The sequence below is a fragment of the Gambusia affinis genome, linkage group LG15, assembly GCF_019740435.1.
Source record: "Gambusia affinis linkage group LG15, SWU_Gaff_1.0, whole genome shotgun sequence".
NCBI classification, from domain to species: domain Eukaryota; kingdom Metazoa; phylum Chordata; class Actinopteri; order Cyprinodontiformes; family Poeciliidae; genus Gambusia; species Gambusia affinis.
Window position 1 is genome coordinate 26,403,929 of NC_057882.1, and position 23,217 is coordinate 26,427,145.

The 23,217-nt window shown below is 38.8% G+C and overlaps 1 protein-coding gene and 1 long non-coding RNA gene across 2 annotated transcripts; one reads left to right on the forward strand and one right to left on the reverse strand.

The window, feature by feature from the left end:
• Positions 1–1,792: 1,792 nt before the first annotated feature.
• On the reverse strand, positions 1,793–5,287 carry LOC122844751. The gene is made up of 3 exons (XR_006372929.1): positions 5,248–5,287; positions 4,862–5,051; positions 1,793–1,841 (listed from the first exon to the last, which is right to left on the reverse strand). It is a non-coding gene; the product is annotated as an uncharacterized LOC122844751 (long non-coding RNA).
• On the forward strand, positions 4,905–23,022 carry faxdc2 (fatty acid hydroxylase domain containing 2). Its single transcript, XM_044140490.1, has 9 exons — positions 4,905–5,015; positions 5,928–5,971; positions 13,249–13,346; positions 16,518–16,621; positions 17,656–17,777; positions 19,509–19,714; positions 20,455–20,560; positions 21,439–21,605; positions 22,765–23,022. Exons 1-9 carry the CDS (start codon positions 4,997–4,999, stop codon positions 22,919–22,921), a joined length of 1,023 nt encoding a protein of 340 aa, XP_043996425.1. The 5' UTR covers positions 4,905–4,996; the 3' UTR covers positions 22,922–23,022.
• Positions 23,023–23,217: the final 195 nt, after the last annotated feature.

Below are 23,217 nucleotides of genomic sequence, written 5' to 3' on the forward strand. Positions count from 1 at the left end.
TGGAGCCGTCATAGTTAAGTCTGAACCAAACGAACCTTTATGGAAATATAGATTTCATTTTCCTGCAGGAATTTTCTCTGATGGCTGATTTCTATCTAATTCAACTTTCCCTGTTCAAAGTTAAAAGTCAGAGCAACGTTTTCTGTCCCTAAGTGGTTCGTAAAGAGAACTTCAGATGCTTTAATGCTGCTGCCACTGGATAGTTTGTTATATTGAATAAAATTCCATCCATCCATCCATCCATCCATCCATCCATCCATCCATCCATCCATCCATCCATCCATCCATCCATCCATCCATCCATCCATCCATCCATCCATCCATCCATCCATCCATCCATCCATCCATCCATCCATCCATCCATCCATCCATCCATCCATCCATCCATCCATCCAAAATAATTATGACTTTCATGTTTTAGAGACTTTCATGGTTCTGTCAAACTCCAGTCCTGATGAGCCTCTGCTGCTCCACCTGAACAGAATAACGAGCTCATTAAGGCTCTGAGAACCGATCTAGAGAGGATGAAGCCGTTTCATTCCAGGGTTTTGTACCTGAGGCTCATCTAAAACCTGCAGGACAGACTGGAGGACTGGAGGTTGACACCTGTGGTTTACAGCTTTTAGGACTCATTTTGCCCGACTTTTTTGGCATCAATATTTGAAAAGATTTGTCTTAAAAATGTTTCCTGTGTTCTAAACCATTTTTAGCAGCTATGCTAATATTTAAAGATGGCAGCAGGATCATTCACTAATCGACTGTAACTGGATGTTATTTTATTGGTATTGAGATCAGAACAGCCCTAATGTTCTAGCATGCTAGCTGGTCTTGAGCCACATCAAGCCTGTGGTTGAATGCTGATCTCTAATGTTGCAGTTTTCTTTTACCAAAATCAATTATTTCTGTATTTTCTGCATTAAATTGGGATAAAATCTTCTTCTTACAGGACAGTGGTCATAAAGTTACTTATCATAGCAGCTGTTATCATAAGAGATGTTGTAATACTCCATTGTCTGAATTAGCAGAGCATACAGATGTTCAGTAAGAGTGGCCCCAGAATAGACCTTGAGGAACTCCACATGTAATCTTTACGTCAAATTTAAAATGTAAAAAGAACACATTTCAGCCTGCCAAAAAATATCTGGACAGGTTTGGGAAAGTGTCATTAGCCAACACTAGCAAAACCAAAAATATTTCTAAAATAATAATAATAGTAAAGAAGCAACATACAGCTCATTTGTTGACTAATTGGAATCAGGAAAAGGTTTAAATATTACATTTAACTGTAAAAGTCATTACTAAATGCAGATTTAGCTTATCAGATCTGTAATTACCTAAATATATCCTAAAGAATTTAATTTCAAAAGACATAATTAAATCTTAAAATAAAAAACAGCAACTCTCCCTTTGCATAACAACTCAGCATTCCGGGTGTAGTGACACCAGATGTCCACCAGGGGTCTCAGCTGAGCTGTGTATTTAACTCCAGTCTTCTGCTGGCGCATCAACTACACACCACACAAAATACAACTTTAGATAAAAATACTGTAAACTAACGTGGTTGGTCTATCAGTTCACAACATGGTTGCTATAGCAACTATTGGGAAATACACATGCAGCTAAAATGATTCAACCCCGACTAAAAGTTAGGTTTGCAGAAAGCATCCAACTTGACAAAAGAATTACAAAAAAGAAAGAAAAACATCATAGATAGTTAAACAAAATTAACTGAACAATATTTTTACCAAAATATTAGACCTATGAACAGAATATATTTCTTGTTTATCTCCACCTGGTCAGAAGAAAGCGGCGTGTTGACAGCCATCCGTCCTGAAGATCTGCTGGGATTGAAATAAACAGTTTCAGCATTCAGAATCCTCTGTAATGTCAGAAGTTATCAATCAGATCTGATTACAAGCAAAAGATGTTCTGCTTGCTATGGAAACACACAAACTAGTTTATATATCTTGTAGTTAAACCTAATTGCAGGTGTAACTGTGAACCTGATGATCAGACGATGGTTTCAGGAAAAGGCCTGATGTGTTTGTTTTGAACACGTTCAAGAACTACATAAATTTATTGAAATATCAGCAGAATTATATGCAGGACCAACACAACAGCTGCGGTTCCATTTCAAGCTTATGCATTCAGTTAATGTCAAAAAACAACAGTTTCCAATAATTAAGAAATTAAATCAAAATCACACATGAATAAGCTTGTTCACACAATAAGACATTAAAAATCAGGGATGTAAACATTTACATGAAATATATTTATAATTCAGCATCTAGCGCTCATTATCGATCAGCCAATCAGAGTTGGCCACAAGCCCCGCCTACTTGGGAGTGACTGCAGCGTTTTCAGGAAAGTGTAGTCGGCCATTTTATAGAAAAATGATAGATTATAGAGTTATGGTGGAGCCAGCTACAAAAGAAAAAAAAACCTCATCCTGCTTCCATGTCCTCTCGTTTTCTTCTGCGTTTCTGCCAGTAGTAACATCCAGATAGTGATCATATGACTCATAAATCTATTTCCATATATCTGAAAAATCCTCACAAAAACTTTTTTATCACAAAACTGGAGTTTATTTTTAAATTGGCGTCTTTTCATTAAGCACATTTATTTTTGTAATTTCAATTTGGACAATTTTAAGGTTCATATAAGGTTCAGTGAGACGGTGGTGAGGCGTACGGCAGGAATGACACGACTGGGATTATATCAGAATTGGACTTTAACCTGGAGTCAAAACTGACTGATGACCTCAGATGATAGTTTGACCTGCAGTGTGAGGAACAGAAGCTAAAGAAATTAAAATATAAGAAACAGAAATATTATAGACAGAATAAATCTGTGTTGATAAGAGGAAAACTTATTATGCAAGAATTTAAAGCAAAATGCTGAAGTTTTAACTATTTGAGAATAACTGAACATTTTCATGCTTGAATGTTTCATGTTACCTAACTAAATAAACTATCAGCCAATAGAAAAAGCTATCTAATAATAATAATAATAATAATAATAATAATAATAATAATAATAATAATAATAATAATAATAATAATATAATTAATAATAATAATAATAATAATAATAATAATAATATAATTAATAATAATAATAATAATAATAATAATAATAATAATAATAATATAATTAATAATAATAATAATATAATAATAATAATAATAATAATAATAATAATAATAATAAAAATAATATAATTAATAATAATAATAATAATAATAATAATAATAATAATAATAATAATAATAATAATAATAATAATAATAATGAAACCTCACCGGTGTGTTTTGTGTTTTGTGTTTGAGCAGAAACTGACAGTCGATGTTTTTCATCAGTGTGGAGGAATTTGGTCGAATCTTCAGTCAAACCAGAAGATTTTCTAGTTTCATCACAAAGTTTCCTTGAGGTAATTAAAAAGCCTCTCAATGGGATTTCAGTCCAAACTTTGACTAGGCCAAGCAATAAGGTGACCAGGTGTGTTTTGGCTCATTGTCTTGCTGGAGGAAATATTCTATTATCTGATCAGAGGAGTGAAGGTAAACAGTTAAAGTATCAGTCAGTGATGTTGATCTAACACGTTGTTCTTTCATCATTTAGGGGCCACATGTGCAGCACAAGAGTAATAAAAGTTTTCAGAAATGATCTGACTGCTGGGATTTTAAATCTAACCCGTGAAAATGAATTTTGTTGTGAAAAGTTAAGCTCAGCTCTCTGCAGGCCTGTTTAAAGATGTTTTTGAAATTGTTTTCAAAAACAATTTCCAGATTTCTGTTAGCAATTAAAGATAGTACAGTGATTATGACTGATAATAGAATCACGTGTGTTTGCAGCACCGGACATGAAGTTCAGCACATTGAGGAGCGGCAGCTGATAGTTCAGACACAACGGCAACATCAACGCCTCACGTCTCCGACTGGCTGCCTGCTAAAGGCTATAAATACTTCCATATTTTGGCCAAAGTCAGCAGCTCACAAAAACACATTTTATAGAAAAAGACCAAAAAATGTTGAAGGAAAATAAAAATGATTCTGAAAGATTTTATTAACTGAATGGTTTAATAAGTTATGTAATTTTATAATCTTTATTTATACAGCAACATCTTTGCCACAATGCACGTTACAAAACTAAGGCTTGCTTTATTGATATAACTAAGTAGTTAGCTAACTAGCTAGTTCAGTTCAATCAGATTCAGTTTAGTAACAAAAACTGCTGTCGGTTTTTTATGTCAGTTGGTAGGAAGTTTACCCTTTTCTGATATTTATGATAACTGTTTTTATTAGTTAATAACATTTTGTTAAAAATTTCAGTAGTTCAGTTTCTAAAGAACAAAATGATATTTTCTTTCTTTTCCCCACAATTTTGTTTAAATGAAGCAATCCCAAAAGTAATTCTAAAGAGATGGCTCATATCTTTATTTTATACCATTTGTCAAAATATGCTGCAAGTTGTAGCAGTTCACTTATGATTTGTTCTCTAATGTTAAAAATCTTTCACTTTTAGAGACAGAATATCTGCTTCATTAAATGAAATTGAATAAAAAAATCATAAGATAATTTGTTTGAGTCTGCAGAAGACCGAATAATTATTTCCCTCTATTGCATATTGTAAGTCCTTGTAGTTTAAGTGTGAAAATTGGTATTTATTAAAATGATTAAAGCGTTGTTTTTCATTACCTTTGACCCCTACAATCATTTATAGACAGTGAGCAGCTCAACCTTTAACCTTTGACCTCTAGGAAAACACACACACACACACACACACACACACACACACACACACACACACACACACACACACACACACACACACACACACACAGGGAGAGGCGGGAGCTTACTTCCGGGTTCGGCCTTTGTCAGCTGACCAGGGAGCAGCCAATCAGGAGCGTCCTTCAGAAGTAAATAAACTGCGGCTGTGAGTTCATGTGTCAGGTTGCTGCAGGAGGAGCAGAGAGGAAAAACCGCAGGGAAACATGGAGACGGAGAGCCGCGGTGAGTTTCTGTCCAACCTGCCGTCATAATATCCGTCTGAAAGTCATTTAATAAAAACTCAACGCCGTTTATTGGCTTCTTTATGGATTTCTATCATTCTGTTCTCATAGAAACAGAATCAAACATTTCGCCCCGTGCTTCTGTTTTCTGTAACATTAAAAATACATTTAAAAACCTTCCACTCACAATAAAAATACATTTCATTTGGTTTAATAGGTGTAATCCAGTTTACCTGACATTTGAGTTTCCTGTTGGATTAATGTTTACAGCAGAAATGAAGCCTGGAAATGCGTCACAGTTATGACTGTTTTATTGTGTTCCTTATGTGGAAAATAAATATTTATTTTTGATTATTTTGAAGCGTTGAAATAAAACTGTTGTGGTGGAGAAAGACAGTGGTTTGTTTTTCAGTGGTAGTTGATGTTTGAGATAATAATTATTTAATAGATTTGTTGTTAAAAATAATCATTAGCTGATTTAATGTGATGGAAAAATGCACATTCACTGTAAAGATGGATTATAATAGGATTATGTGTAATCCTGCAGCTCAGATTTTTTTCCAGACAGCACTCAGATGATTATTGTACCATGAATAGATTAAAACAGATATTTGAGGAGTCACATGCTTGTGTGAAAATAACAGGTAGTCTTTGGGTGTAGCAACTACTGCAACTGTATTTTTATTCTCCTAAACTTCACCAGGAGAATGGCAATAAAACCATAAACTCCAACATGTTTTTGGTCATTTTAAGTTCAAACCTTAAGAATAATCCTTCAGTCCTCTGCTGTCGGCCATGTTGCGGCTGCAGACCTTCTTCTTTTGGTTTCCTGTGGAGACGCTGACCCTGACCCCTACATTCATGCTGTTGTGAAACTGACCCAGTTTGAAACACTGTCTCTGTTTGTCTGCAGAGACGGGGAGAGCTGAGAAGAGCTCAGCAGGCAGCGGCCAACAGGTGAGAGCGCATCGCCGCAAAGTCCTGAGTAAAACCACAAGTTTAATGTTTAACACACAGAGTTCATTTAAAACACAACAACAGCTATTATTATTACTGCTGCTGATAAAATGCTTTATTACGGTGTTATAGTTTATAGTTTGATGAAAGTACACTGCAAAAACACAAAATCTAACCAAGTATTTTTGCTTTAGTTTCTAGTTTGAATATCTTAGTTCACTTGAAATACAATGAAACTCACTTATAAGTAACTTTAGCCAGAGATGAGCTTGTTTCAAGTCAGTATTTCCTTAATATTGCTGAAAAACTTTTAGTTATAAGTGAAATAATCTCCCAGTGAAGCAAAACATTTTTCCCATATTATAAGTTATATTGTTCTACCGGTACACTGTTAGCCTTTGCTGTATTTTCTACAGCTAAATACCGCAAAATGCCCAGTAAAACTAACATAAAACATCTTTACAATTAGTTACTGTAATTTGCATTGCATTATGGGTAAAGGACATAGTATTACAGTAACTTACTGTATGTTTTGAAGTTGCAGTAATTTACTGTTTACACATTGCAGTAGTGGTACTGTATTTATAATATCTTGCACTGTTAGCCTTTACTGTATTTTTTACAGCTAAATACATAAAATGCGTAAACTAACATAAAACATCTTTACAATTAGTTACTGTAATTTGCATTGCATTATGGGTATAGTACATAGCATTACAGTAACTTACTGTATGTTTTGAAGTTGTAATTTACTGTTTACACATTACAGTAGTGGTACTGTACTAATAATGTCTTTGCGCTGGCCATGTAAGAATTCTATTTGATTTCCAACGGTCATCATAGATGTTTCATCGTGGTTCTCTGTTTCTGTATTTTTACTCCTTTAGTGGTTAACATATTTTAAGGCAGAAAGAGAGCATGTATTTTTGTTTTTTTCACATCCTAGCTAACATTAATATGCAGTTTATCTAGCTACGTCATCAAGGGTGGCTTCCAACGTTTTTCTGATGACGTTTGTTTTAAACTCCGAAGCTTTTTCCGTCCAAGTGCAAGTGCAGCTCTGTCGCTGTGGGCTCACACTGCTTCAGCTCTTCGCAAGACAGGTAAAAAAAACACTTAGAAAACTGTTTGAAGCCAATGTATATTTTAGATGGAGCTAACGTAACTTATAGCATCATGCTATAATGCTATAACTTAGCATGAGGTGAAAGATAGAAAAATATGATGGTGTTATTGTTTGAGCTGGTTCGAATTAACGTTAGCTAAGGTGCTAATTTTACCGAAGGTTTTAGCTTGGCTTTTGCCGCTAAATCTTCCTCGAGCGACTAGCTTTGGGTTGAGATAAGCTCAGTGATGAGTGTCTGTTAGCATTGTTGTTACATCCTTTGTCGAACAATATAACGTTAACTGATAATTGATCCCCCCCCCCCCCCTTTTTTTTAAAATACATCTAACTGTTCATTTGTTTAAACCATGACCTTGCAAATGTTAAGAGTGCAGATTAGCTAGGTCAACAAGGATGAATTCTAACGTTGTTCTTTTTTTTCTTTTGTCAGATGACTTTTTTAACTCCCAAGCTTTTTCCCTCCAAGTGGCTGTGCAGTTTTGTCCTGCTGAGTGCTAACATAGTTTCAACTCTTGAAAAGACAAGACAACAGGTAAAAAGACAGCTCTTCAAACATATTTGAAGCCACAAAATAATCTGGAAATGTAGAGGAGCAGCTAACCTAATCTATAACTTTGAGCTTGCTACAGCTAGTTAGCCTGCTAAAGTATCATTACATCTCCAACATAGTGTATAAGAGTCTGTAAATGAGGACAAAGGTGGAAAACATTCAAGTGGTTTCTGTTATTTTTGAGTTGGTTCAGCCACAGTGGCAGGTGGACAAAAAAGTTAATTTCCAACCCTGGTTACATATAAGGACTGTTCACCTGTTTAAACCATGCTCTTACAAATTTAAAGTTAAGTCAGTACTAACAGGTGCAACTATGTACAGGTGTAAATTCTGCAGCATTTGTACTTCAGAATTTAGAGAATTTTGTACTCATGTGAAGAAACATCAACACACAGCTAATTATCGGTTCGTTGTGGAATAGAGCAATGTCCTACTTCCGTCAGAGAAAAATATAACATTTAGAAGAAAAAGAGGACTCAATCTTCATCTTGGTTGATGTAATTTTATATCGACTCTTAACTTAAAACACACATCTTAAATCAGAATTGTTCAATTAATTTGTTAAAGGGATCAATTCACCCAAATTACAAACATTTTGTTAACCCATATTGTACTTAGCCATTCAGATACTGTATTTGTGGAATGTAATGCTTTAAAAAATTCATTTAGCCTCACAAACTGTCATTCACATCCGTTGTTTCAGAGTGGTAGCAGGATGTAGGGGTAAAGTCTAGTCTAGTCTCTGGGGTGAGGTTCTCAAAAACCTGTTATAATCTGGGTGAACTGGCCCTTTAAATATAAATTACTACCAGTAATTCATAATTAAGAGTTTTCCTTTTATGTTTCAAAGGTATCTTCCACCAAGATGTCTGTTGAGATGGAAATGACCTTACCTACAACACCAAGGGTAATCATGCTTGGTAAGAGGAATATTTTCTATCACTATAATTTTTTTGTAGCAATGTATGTAATAGTTATGGTAGTCTGTACTTTTACTCACTAGCATTAGCTTGACAAGGGTTTGTCTATTTTAGGAAATAGCTTGATGTCTGCAACCTGGTGGATGGTCAGTATGGAGGAGAAGGTATTTTTCGAACCTGAGCAACTACATGACTTTGCCAGTGTCCTTGCTGTCTTTTTTGGGTCATATTATGACTTCAATCTGGAGTATCAGGAGTCAGCATCCACCACGCTGGAGATGATACAACTGTAAGTACTTTACACCAAGCCATTTATGAATAAAATTTAATGACAGTTTGACTGATGATGAAGAACCATAGCTGATTGCTGTATTGTATGTCTTCATTTTAAAAAATACAATTAATATATTTTATTTCTGTTAAAAGATTCTTTGTGAGGATCAATCCAGATGTTGATACCAAATGCACAGCCAAAGTCAGCACAAGCTGCAAGATGGGAAGTCTTGTCAAGAGGAAAGTAGTCAGTGTCAACTCCCGGATCAACACCTTCCTCAAACGACTCGCTGAATTTGAATAGAGGACTTCCAACTAGGTAAGCATTTTACCAAATGTTTATTATTTTATTGTCTTTTCCTCCTATCTTGCATGTTCTGACTTTACTTTAGCCTTTTTAATATGATTTTAATGATTATTTATAAATGGCATGTGATTCCTACACAATAGCCCTTTAGAGTAGCCTGCATCTTTTCTGTGTCCGTGGGAAAAGTGGATGTCGCTGCATCTCTTACTAAATCACAGAAATGTTTAAGTGTGTAGTCGTTTAATTGAGGTGTTTTTTTTATACTATGCAGTTTTCAGTTTATTAGGCACGCCTTTGCAGTAATCCATCAGCACCAACAAAATGACTAAAAAGATTGTTATGACATGTTGTACTTCATCGTCTCCTTGGGGACATTTGCAGGGTCTCAATACAGTACGCAATCGTTTGAATTAGTGAAGACTGACTGACTGCTTTTGCCATAAACAATCCAAAAACCTGAAGTGAAGCCAGTCCTGCTCATTCTTTATGCAGCTTCTATTATCACTTCAGTGTAATTGATTTTTTTTTTAAAGAAATTATCAACTTAATGCTGCTTTATGCCAATGGTTTTATGCATTTGGACATTGTCACTTCAGTTTAATTTGTCAGCCTTCCTGTTGATTTGAAAATGTAGATAACTTCCTGACCATCTCATGACCTCCCACATTTTCTGTCTTATTCTTTACAGTTCAGCTTCCACAAGATGGATCCCACTGATTTTGTTTGACAAATGGAATAAAAGTTCTTCTAATGTAGGAAATGCATCTGATATAACAATATTTATTGATATGAATGCCTACCATATAGTACATTATCGCACTTGCACTGTTACTGTGATGTATTGTGTAACAGAGCACATTTAAGCTACTGTTAACTGCTTTCTGACAATGCAGCCTCTGCTGGTTTTTTAAATGAAGTTAAGTATATTCTATACATTTTTTAAAAGTCAGTCTTTTAATAGTTTATGGCTGGTACTTGATGCACACGTTCATGTTGCTACATACATGTGCCATAAAAATATTGACATGACCTGTAGTGTGTTCTATGGTTTTGTTGTTTTATAGCACATTGTATATTATATTGTGACTTTGTTCTTTATGACATTGCGAATATATAAATGGATTTTATTTCAACAAATCTGCTGAAAATAAATACCTGTTTTTATTCACAGTACTTGGACTAAAATTTCTTTTGTGAAACTTTTCAGTTTATGGTAAAATATTCTTGTATTAAAAAATGTAAACTTTAATTTACAGTAAAACTGACATTATGTTGTGAAACAAGTTTACAGTAGACCAGCTTTACTATAAAATACATTTACAGTTTTATGCTATAAACTACATTTACAGTAAAGCAGTTATAACTGTAAATCACACTCAGTAAAAATTAACTGTGAAATATCGTAACAGTAAAGGTACTGTAGAATGGTGATTACAGTAACTTACTGGCAACACTGTTGCCAGTAAGTTACCGTAGAATGGTGATTACAGTAACTTACTGGCAACACTGTTGCCAGTAAGTTGCCAGCAAGTTACTGTAGAATGGTGATTACAGTAACTTACTGGCAACACTGTTGCCAGTAAGTTGCCAGTAAGTTACCGTAGAATGGTGATTACAGTAACTTACTGGCAACACTGTTGCCAGTAAGTCGCCAGTAAGTTACTGTAGAATGGTGATTACAGTACCTTACTGGCAACACTGTTGCCAGTAAGGTACTGTAGAATGGTAATTACAGTACCTTGCTGGCAACTTACTGGCAACACTGTTGCCAGTAAGTTACTGTAATTACCATTCTACAGTAACTTACTGGCAACAGTGTTGCCAGTAAGGTACTGTAAAATTACAATAAAAAGTCTAACAGTGTAGATTATTTCACTTATATTAGTCATTTTTTGTCAATATAAGCTGAAAAGTTTAGTTTTATTTGTAGTGTTTTAAGATATTCACACTAATCTAAACCAAAACTACTTGGTGAGATTTTGAATTTTTGCAGTGTAGAATAAAAATGTTAAATTTAGTAGAAATGATAAAAATGTTGTTACTAATTTACTCAGAATAGTAGATTTTTAACTTTTGGCTCTGTAGCGTTCGGTTCACTGGTTAATTTTTCAAGCTAGCTGCTTGAAAAACTGCTTCATATTTATTTTATTGAGTTTGTTACATAACAACAAGCTCAACCTGCAGTTAGCAAACTGCTAGGCAACAGTTTGCTAACTGTGGTGATAATTAATTTAATGTCAATTATTTTAGTGATGTATATAATCTGTGTGGTTTGTGCTGCTTTGTGCTCACATCTATTTTAATATTTCTGACTGTTGGATGAATTTAGTGAAATAAATTTCGGTTTCTGTCAGAAAACAATCTTCAGTTATGTAACAAGTTAAGAAGCAGATTGTCAGTTTCACAAAAGGCCGAGTCATTAACCTGACCTCTTATTTTTATTTCTTTGCCTTTTGTCTTTAGATTGTTTTCATAATCATTTGGTTTTAATAAAACTTTAGTTTTCTATAAAAATACCAGCTGAAATATTTAAGGTTCATCTATTAGGTTTGTTTTGTTTCGGCAGCTTTAAAAGTTCAGTTTGTGACATGCCATCTTCATTTCTGCCTTGTCATAATTTATTAATAATCTTTATAAAACTTACTATATTGAAAAACTTCCTTTTGAGCTAAATTGGAGGTAAATTATCAACGGTATTTATATACAATATTATATCATCACTATTCACCAAAGTTATTATAGTTATTAAAACTAATGAAATAAAGAAAACTGAAATAGAGAAAAACATTTTTATTAACTAAATAAATAAAAATGTGATTGTTAATGGAGAAAAAACTAACTAGAACTATTGTCATGCATTTATAAAACATACTGAAATTATAGAAATATTATCCTTTGTTTTGGTGTTTATGAATCTATTTATTAGCATTTCAAACTGATGTGAAATTAGTTTTTATTCCCTCCAACAAGCGTCAGTAAATTACATTCACTGGTCACAAAAGTTGCTAGAAAACTCCAGAATTCAACAATAATTAAATATATTTTTATTAAAACAGTTTCTTCTGTTGAATATTCGTAACCCAATCAATGTTTACATAATCACAATACTTTGAGCTTTTTAAATTCTGCACCTAAAAATGAACCAAAGTATGAAAAAAACAACTAAAACTAAATAATATTTAACTAATTAAAACAGAATAAAACAGAAAGTCACACCAAAATAAAACTAAGCTGTAATAAAAACCTGGAACTCCAAAAACCTTCTGATTATTAAGACCTTCATATTTATTTTATTGAGTTTGTTACATAACAACAAGCTCAATCTGACTAGTAACATTTTAAAGTGTTTTCATCGGTGAAGCAGGAAGCAGAGAATGAATGATGATTGTTTACAGTGTAATGATGAACTTAAAGTTTATGGTTTAATTTGGTGAAAATGAAACCAGAACTTGTTCTGTTCGAACCGAGAGGAAACGCAGAAACACCCGAGACATTGCAGGCGGCGCTGTTCCCGCAGTTGCCATGGTTACAGTAGAGGTGGCCGAGGTGAAAGCCTGAGGAATGCGACTGGAATTTAATCCCTGCTGACTGGACGCCTCCCACTGCCGAGAAGGAGAATGTCGTACTGTCTTTGAATGCACCGCTGGACCAACTGTTGGCAGCCACTTGTTTTACAGTTTATTTGTCACCGTTATGCACTGTAAAAACATAAGGTCTGACCAAGTAGGTTTGGTCTGCCTCACTTGAAATAAAACAAAACTGTTACTTTTCAGCAAGATACAGAAGCTTTTTAAAGTTAATAACTTATTAATTTTGGTGAAAAAGTTATGGTGTCATTGGCAGATTATTTCACTTTAAAAGAGAAAAATATCTTGCTACGAATGAAATAATTTGTCAGTGGAACTGAAACTTTTTCATCAATACTAAGGAATTATTAAGTTAAGCTCTTGCTGTTATTTGTAGGTTGTTTTTATTTCCAGGGAACTAAGACATGTTTGCTCTGTAATCTATAGCAGAATTTCTGGTTGGATATTTGGTGTTTTGTTTGCCCGGTGAACGCTGACGCTGCTTTGTTGTTCACGGCGCTGGTTTGTTTTCCAGGAATCAGCAGGAGGACTGTGGGATTCTGTGAAGAAGGCTGCTTTTGTCATCGGATCTGGAATCCTGTTCCTGGCTGCTTTTGGAAACTCACTGACCTGGTAACCCTAACCCTAACCCACCAAGCTAACAGCTAACCAGGCTAACTACAACCATCATAGCACCAAGCTAACAGCTAACAAGGCTAACTACGTCCATCACAGCACCAAGCTAACAGCTAACCAGGCTAACTACGACCATCATAGCACCAAGCTAACAGCTAACCAGGCTAACTACGACCATCACAAAACCTAGCTAACAGCTAACCAGGCTAACTACAACCATCACAGCACCAAGCTAACAGCTAACCAGGCTAACTACGACCATCACAGCACCTAGCTAACAGCTAACCAGGCTAACTACAACCATCACAGCACCAAGCTAACAGCTAACCAAGCTAACTACGACCATCACAGCACCTAGCTAACAGCTAACCAGGCTAATTATGACCATCACAGCACCAAGCTAACAGCTAACCAGGCTAACTACGACCATCACAGCACCTAGCTAACAGCTAACCAGGCTAACTACGACCATCACAAAACCTAGCTGACAACTAACCAGGCTAACTACGACCATCACAGCACCTAGCTAACAACTAACCAGGCTAACTACGACCATCACACCAGCAAGCTAACAACTAACCAGGCTAACTACGACCATCACAGCACCTAGCTAACAGCTAACCAGGCTAACTACAACCATCACAGCACCAAGCTAACAGCTAACCAAGCTAACTACGACCATCACAGCACCTAGCTAACAGCTAACCAGGCTAATTATGACCATCACAGCACCAAGCTAACAGCTAACCAGGCTAACTACGACCATCACAGCACCTAGCTAACAGCTAACCAGGCTAACTACGACCATCACAAAACCTAGCTGACAACTAACCAGGCTAACTACGACCATCACAGCACCTAGCTAACAACTAACCAGGCTAACTACGACCATCACACCAGCAAGCTAACAACTAACCAGGCTAACTACGACAATCACAGCACCAAGCTAACAGCTAACCAGGCTAACTACGACCATCACAGCACCTAGCTAACAGCTAACCAGGCTAACTACGACCATCACAGCACCTAGCTAACAGCTAACCAGGCTAACTACGACCATCACAACACCTAGCTAACAACTAACCAGGCTAACTACGACCATCACAGCACCAAGCTAACAGCTAACCAGGCTAACTACGACCATCACAGCACCTAGGTAACAGCTAACCAGGCTAACTACGACCATCACAACACCTAGCTAACAACTAACCAGGCTAACTGCGACCATCACAGCACCTAGCTAACAGCTAACAAGGCTAACTACAGCATCACAGCACCTTTTGAGGCAATAACAATAGCAATAATAGTAATAGCAATAACAATAATAATACTACTACTACTAATAATAATAATAATAATACAGTGATCCCTCGCCACTTCGCGGTTCACTTATCGCGGATTCGCTATTTCGCGGATTTTAATAATGCTTTTTTTTTTTTTTTTTTTTTTTTTTTGGTGCATTGTGCTCTGCATTCTGATTCGCTAAAAACTCACTCCCGCTTCTTGTATCAAAACATGCTACGAATTACTGGAAGGACTAACGCTTGGTCGCTTAGCAACCATGGTGCGAATGGCCACTGAACTTAAGCGAGTAGCTGAGGAATGGGACCCTTTGATGAGCCGTTCATTACAGTTCTCCAACGTAATCGATGGTGGCATGTCGGTGTACAAGGATCTTTTTGCAAAGAATAAAAAAGAGCGACAACAGCTGCTTATCACTATGTTCTTCTCCCGAACAAACACACCTGCACCGCGGGCTTCAGAAGAAGAGAACACTGCAGAGCGCAGTCAGGATGCAGCGGCCCAGTCTGAAGAGCAGTGAAACGGCCTACACGTCAGTCACTGTATTTGTATACATGTAATAGTTGCTAATTGTAAAAAAAAAAAAAAAAGTTTTCTATTTCGCGGATTTCACTTATCGCGGGTCATTTTCGGAACGTAACCCCCGCGATAAACGAGGGATTACTGTAATAATAATTATTATTATTATTAGTAGTAGTAACAATAAATTCACAGGAGATGGAAATTAGCCACAGGCTTAAAACTGTCACATTTTCATGTAAATAATTAATATTATTCATTACAATTAGACCAGAGGAGGATGAAGAATACAAAAAATTGCTCAAATAAAAGTAAAAGGTATTTGGTAAAAAGTCGACTCAAGAACTGAGTAACTGATCAAATGATCAATCATTTAATGTTAACCCTTTAATTCCAGACCAGAGAAACTAAAGAGATGAAACGTTGTGTTAATCCGTTCATAGTCCAATCAGAGGAGCCCAGAGTTTATCTTGAGGAAATAAATGAAAGTGCAGAAGTTAATTAGAGCCACAGTGCTACCAGCGCTGGAGATCTGGTGCGATGTGCTCCATCTTCCTGGTTCTTGTCCAGAACGCTGCTTTGGTCCAACTTCCTGGTTTTAGTCAGAACTCCAGCAGCAGCATTCTGGACCAGCTGCAGCCGCAGCTGCAGGATGGATTTGTTTGTGTCACTGCGGAGAAAATGTTAGCTGTGTGACGGGATCTGGATTCAGGTTCAACCAGGTGAAAATGAACTGAACTGCATCAAAATGCCACATTTATATCATATATAAAAACAGAACATGACGGATTTTTGATGCTGTCCATCAAAATGAGGCAGAACAAAGAAGTCTAGCGCCACCTCTGGTTTGGACTAAGAATTTTTCACTGTAAAAACTGAAATAAAGGATAATTATTGTATGAATGTCTTCAATCCTTTTTATTTAACATGAACAAAATAGATTTATATTATAATCAGCATCACTAATGAACAGGTTTTCTGTTTTTCTGCTGGTAATAAATTTCCCCTCACAGTTAATAAAATGTTTTTCTCACATCCAGATTGAAACAATATTTAAATTACAGATATTAAATATTAAACATTATGTTTGTGCATGGGCTGCACAGTGGTTCAGTGGGTAGAGCTGTTGCCTTGCAGCAAGAAGGTCCTGGGTTCGATTCCCGGCCCGGGGTCTTTCTGCATGGAGTTTGCATGTTCTCCCTGTGCATGGTGGGTTCTCTCCGGGTTCTCCAGCTTCCTCCCACAGTCCAAAAACATGACTGTCAGGTTAACTGGTCTCTCTAAATTCTCCCTAGGGGTGAGTGTGTGTGTGAATGGTGACCTCTGACCTCTGACCTCTGGCTCCAGGCATCTTCAGAGATTCTGGGGAGCTTCAGGAGATTTCTGGCAGAATTTGTGGACGAAGGTTTACCTGCAGTTTGAAGGTCATGATGCTGCTTTGTTCTTCTTAGGTAAGAAAATTAATGCTAGAGAATCTACATTCCAGGTCAAAGGTCACTGATCTCAGGGTGAAATGAATATTTTTACCGTCAGTTTGTGAAACTGTGAGGTTGGAGAATCTCTATCGATCTGCGTCCGTCAGATTTATGACGGAAACAAACGTAATTTAATCCCAGGAGTTGTAAATGAGGATTAGATTACTGCGGGTCAAAGACTGAGAAAAGGGAAAGGTCAAAGGTCGCTGCAGCTTCATGAACCGGTTCATTCAGATGTCAGCTGGGTCAAAGGTCAGACCCAAAAACTTTCTGGATTGAATATTCAACTCATATTTCCTTGTAAGCAGTTAATTATTGTTAAGCAAATCTTAGTAATAATAATCCAATATTTTATATGGATTTTTGTATTTTATTGCGTCAGCTCCAGAAACTTGACCAGCTGCACAGATTTAAAATTAATTCAGTTTACAATTTAATTTAAAAAGTGAAACTCATATCTAGGAATATTTAATAAATTGGAATATTATTGAAAAGTTTATTTTAGTAACTAAACCTGTTTTCTGATAACTTACAGGATCTGAATCCTTATCAATTTATTTTTGTTGGTTTTTCTTAAATGTTGTAAACCAGTGATGCCCAAAGTGCGGCCCGGGGGCCGATGGCGGCCCGCTGAGGGACCGTATGCGGCCCTCCTGACTTCAGTTCTAGTCTGGAGGAAATCTGATGCACAAGTTGTGGATCATTTTCCATCTTTGACAGAAATAATTTTTATAGATAAATGAAATAATAATGAGGTGCAAAAATAGATTCCCAATAATTCTCTTTTCATCTCGACTTTAGAGAAACTAGAACCTGGAACATCGACATTTCCTCAAACATAAAGCATCTCCAGGAAATAATCCCAAACTCTTTGGACCTGATAATAATATCTACAATGATTCAAAGATCTATTTTCAACAGAAATCTGAATATTTGGTTGATTTAAATCAAATTTAATGAAGTTTATTGTTTCACCACGTTTTGGACCCGGTTTGTTTCATCTGGGACAGGAACCATGCTGGCCCCGACCTTGATGTTCTGGTTGCTGAACGGCCTGCTGCTGCTGGTGGACACGTCTGGGAAACCGTCCTTCATCACCCGGTACCGGATCCAGGAGGGCAGGAACGATCCGGTAGGTTCAGGTTCTGGACTAATCGACTGATTTTCTAAACCTGAGCGACCGCACAGAATCCCATTAAAAACCCAGAGCCGTCCGCTTGAGGCGTCCAGCCGCACCAACCGGTTTCACTCGGCAGCGTCGGAGTCCAGACAGAAAGTCCAGTAAAACGTTCGAGTAAACAAACATGGCCGACGATGCAGAAGCCGCAGCGACGGTTCGGATTCAATTGGAAACGACAAAACAAACGGAGAAAGTTCTGGACTAACGAGTGACGGGATGAGAGTCGATCTGTTGAATTAAAATGATTTTCTGTTCATTTTTGTTTCAAATTTAATTATGATTCAATCTTTTCTGTTTTTCTGATTCCACTGAAATTAATGAGCAGAAAATGACAGAAAAAGCCACTAATTTTAAATCTCGGCGTTTGAACCAAACATCAGTGAATGTTTTACTAGTCAGAGCTACAGTCTACCTCAGGGGTGCTCAAAGTGCGGCCCGGGGGCCGTTTGTGGCCCTTGGATGAACGCTGTGCGGCCCTGTGAAGATTTTTTTAGCTCATAAAAACATTTAGCGACTTGAGTGCAAAATCCATTACATTTATCTAAAAACAGCCGTTAGTGGAAGAAAATTCACACTTTTATGAAGAAGCTGTTGGTTATCGTTTGCTAATGAATCTGACAAGTTACTGGATTTATTAACTCGTTTCTGCCGATGTTCCTTGAATAAACTTTTCCACATTTGGTCTCTGATCTCTGGGTTACCATGGTAACTGTCCTGTTTGGGGCTCTGCTTCCTGATTGGCTGCTGTCACATCCAGCAGGCGGCGCTCTCACTCCTTCTGGGGAAAAAACCACAGGATGTGATAATCCAAAACGATCCAACATGCTGAATAATCCCCATTCTAGACTTCAGATTCTAGATTGGAGCAACTCGGCGTTCTACCGACCCGATCAGCCTTGACGCGCGGCAGAATTAAACGATAATGTCCTCAGATGATCAGAAAGGACATCATCGGTTCGTCGGTCTGACTCACAGATAAACAAGAGTGATTATTGATCAGCGATTAGGTCCAGAACACGCTGAACAGGAAGTTCACTCCCTGACTCCAGCTGCAGGTTTTATATTTACAGACACTGAGGAAACAAAATGTCTGCCGCTGCGTTTCCAGTCACCTGATTGGATTTTACATTTCCTGAATTAAAATGTTCAATTTAAAAAGTTCAAGTTTTTCAATAAAAAGGTTTTGAACTCTCCATTTCCCTACAGTGCAACAGAAACAATTTTCACAAACAGGAAGTTACTACTGCTGGAGACCACAAAGAAGAAGGCAGGAAGTGATGATGCTGCGTATTTTTGTTATGACTTATGTGAACAAATTTATTCATGTGATTTTAATTTAGTTTATTATTTAATGGAAACATGATCAGAATATGGGCAAAGTTTTGACCCTATTAATGAGAAACTAAGAACCTCAAAAGCAGTTAACTGTTACTTTAATTCAAGTTTTTAAATGAAAAAAAATAATTCTGACTGAAATTCACCAACATTATGGATCTGATTTTACATCACAATCAGTCGATGCAGGAAAATAGTTTTAAGGAAAATAATCCAGATTGTTCTTGTTGCTGAGACCAATTTGTTTTAATAAAATTTATTTATTACATAGAAAATCATTTGGAATGTGAATAAAAGTAGAAAAAGCTGCATTTAGCAGCAAATCGTGACCAATGTCTGTTCCTGCAGGTGGACCCGGCCAAGCTGCGGCAGGCGGTTCGGACCGTCCTGTTCAACCAGGTGATGATCTCCGGGCCCATGGTGGTTCTGGTCTACCTGCTGGCCAGCCGGACCGGCCGGCCCTGCGGCCCGGAGCTGCCCACCTTCCACCGCGGCCTGATGGAGCTCGCCGTGTTCTCCATGCTGGAGGAGATCCTGTTCTACTACTCACACAGGCAGGATATACTGGGATATACTGGGACCAGCTACTGGGATATACTGGGACCAGCTACTGGGATATACTGGGACCAGCTACTGGGATATACTGGGACCAGCTACTGGGATACAGGCCTGGCTCCAGACGAGTTTAACACGGGGAACATCGGCTTATTTTGGGGGACTAAATGAATACATTGCAATAATAATATAACTCAAGTAAAAGAAAAAGGTACAGTGCAGTAAAACTACTCAGTATAAAAAAAGTTACTCAATATAACAAGTAAAACCCATTTTTGAACATAAACAACATCAGTAACCTAAAAGCTACAAGTTAACAAGCTTAAGGTGCTGTATTGGTGTTAGCTAGTCATCCTCTAGCTAACATTAGCTAGTCATCCTCTAGCTAACATTAGCTAGTCATCTTTTAGCTAACATTACCTGCATCAAGCAGCTTTACTCAACTCATTCGGTTAATTTAGGAGAAAAACTGTGCAAAGTTCTTTGCGTTTTGTGGTTAAACAGTTTTAATGGCTGAAAAAGTGACAGAAGTCTCAGATATGGGAAGTGCAGAAGCTGCTACTGTATCAAACCGATAGAGAATAACAGTTATTGAACACTTTAAAAAACACCCAACAGCTTCCAGTCCAGGGGGACGCGGCTGACTCTGTGGGCAGCAAACGCCCCCCAGCGCCTGCTGGGATATACAGGGGATATACTGGGAACCAGTTCGTTTGCTGATCAGTCTGTGGTTCCTCAGGTTGTTCCACCATCCCAGCCTCTACAAGCATTTCCACAAGCAGCACCATGAGTGGACCGCTCCCATCGGTGTCATCTCCATCTACGCTCATCCTCTGGAGCATGTGGTACAGCCGCCATTTTCTCTTTGTTTACTGCTAGTAGATTGACTCAGGATGATTTTCCTCCTTCAGTCCGGTCGACCCGGTTCTACTGGAACCAGAACTCCATCATCTGCTGTGGTTCTGAGTCAAACCAGCCTGTTCCCCTCCTGGCCTGTGGGGGCGCTGCACCAACAACCACTGAAGGAAACCACACAAAAACCTCTGAAGACACTGAGAGCAACTTCCTTCTTCACCAGATGGAAACAAGATGGAGGCGTCAGATTTTAGTGTTTTTGGCTGAAGACCACAAGTTTTTTCTGCTGCTAGGCTAATGCTGCTGCTAGGCTAATGCTGCTGCTAGGCTAATGCTGCTGCTAGGCTAATGCTGCTGCTAGGCTAATGCTGCTGCTAGGCTAATGCTAGGACCGGAGAAATAATACATGATAGATCCATGATCAATAGAAAATACATTTGAACTGAACTCCAATCCAGAACCACAAAGCATTCTGGGAGATGTAGGAAAAGACTTTAGCTGCTGACCTTTTGCTCTTTGGTTACCTAGCAACAACCTGTTCAATAACTTGCAGTTTCAGGTTTATTCTTAGATAACTTCTTAAAAATAACCAGCAGGAAGTGAAAACTGGAAAATGTCATCTCCAGTTTGACAAGATTTCAGATATTTAAAACAAAAAATTAATCAATTATCAATATCGACTGATATAGAAACATGTTTTTCAGCCACAGGTTGCTCTGAGGGTTTGGTCAGTTTGACTCAGAGAACCACAGCAGCTGGAGCTGGAGCAGATGTTCTGGTTCCAGTAGAACCGGGTCGACCGGTCCATCAGGAGGTTCATCTGTATTTTAATGTAACAAAATGTTTTGCATGTTTGCGTGTCCCTCAGATCTCCAACATGCTGCCAGTGGTGATCGGACCCGTCCTGCTGGGGTCCCACATCACCACCACCAGTGTGTGGTACTGCCTGGCTCTGGTCAGCACCACCATCTCCCACTGCGGGTACCACCTGCCCTTCCTGCCTTCGCCCGAGTTCCACGACTTCCACCACCTGCGGTCAGTCTGACTCCGTCCGACCCGATCCCACGACCCGAACCGATCCCACGACCCGAACCGAACCCACGACCCGACCCGATCCCACGACCCGACCCGATCCCACGACCCGAACCGAACCCACGACCCGAACCGATCCCACGACCCGACCCGATCCCACGACCCGAACCGAACCCACGACCCGAACCGATCCCACGACCCGAACCGATCCCACGACCTGAACCGAACCCACGACCCGAACAGATCCCACGACCCGATCCCACGACCCGATCCCACGACCCGAACCGATCCCACGACCCGAACAGATCCCACGACCCGATCCCACGACCCGAACCGATCCCACGACCCGAACAGATCCCACGACCCGATCCCACGACCCGATCCCACGACCTGAACCGATCCCACGACCCGAACCGAACCCACGACCCGAACCGATCCCACGACCCGAACCGATCCCACGACCCGAACCGAACCCACGACCCGAACCGATCCCACGACCTGAACCGAACCCACGACCCGAACAGATCCCACGACCCGATCCCACGACCCGATCCCACGACCCGAACCGATCCCACGACCCGAACAGATCCCACGACCCGATCCCACGACCCGAACCGATCCCACGACCCGAACCGTTCCCTTCACTCATGTGTTCATTCACAATCATCGCAGATGTAGGGATGAAACATTAACATCCGTCTCTGGTTTCAATAACAAATTCAAATATTAAACTTCTTTTCATGTTGGTCTCTCCAGAATTCAATCAAAATCCATTTTTGTGAAGATAATTTAGAAATATTTGCGACATTTTGTAATGTTTGTGCTCATATGAGGATAAGTGAAGTCAGGGTGAGACAGCAGTAATGCTGCCCCCTGCTGGTGGGAATTAGTATCATTCAATGTTTTTGCCCATTTCTACAGAAAATCTGGAATAAACTCATAAATGCGTTAGCGTGAAAAATGCAGACACCCGTAGACTGTGATTGATTGGTGAGTTCTGCAGGCTGGAGGGCCACACGGCCCGTGTTTGGCCCCCGGCCCGTGTTTGGCCCCCGGCCCGCGTTTGGCCCCCGGCCCGTGTTTGGCCCCCGGCCCGTGTTTGGCCCCCGGCCCGTGTTTGGCCCCCGGCCCGGTGGTTGATCTGTGCCTCTCCTGGTTCCAGGTTCAACCAGTGCTTCGGCGTGTTCGGCGTTCTGGACCGGCTGCACGGCACCGACTCCCGGTTCCGGCAGACGAAGCAGTACGAGCGGCACACCTTGCTCACCAGCCTGACCCCGCTCACCCACAGCATCCCCGAAACCCCCAAGAAGGGCCAGTGATGACCTCTGACCTCCCCACTCAGCGGTCCCGGTCATTGTGGGAGCCTTAACCTTTGATTTGTTAGCATGTTAATTATTTGATAAAGGAAATGTTGACCATCTCCGGCTGTAACTTTGTCATGAATCCAGTTGATCGGTTCCATTTTCTACTTCGGATCCAGAACATGCAGAATATTTTCACAGGAACATTAAAATGTTTCAGTGTCACTGCAGACATTTTCATCCTTTTGTTTCTGAAGTGGAGAATTTAAATCTTTAAGACTGAAATAACAGTTTTGTTTAAAATAATGCAGGTA

Excerpts from the sequence above, each read along its gene's own strand:
- faxdc2 (XM_044140490.1), top strand. Across the intron at positions 17,778-19,508 it reads AGGAGGGCAGGAACGATCCG|GTGGACCCGGCCAAGCTGCG; the intron begins GTAGGTTCAGGT and ends CTGTTCCTGCAG. Across the intron at positions 19,715-20,454 it reads CTGTTCTACTACTCACACAG|GTTGTTCCACCATCCCAGCC; the intron begins GCAGGATATACT and ends GTGGTTCCTCAG.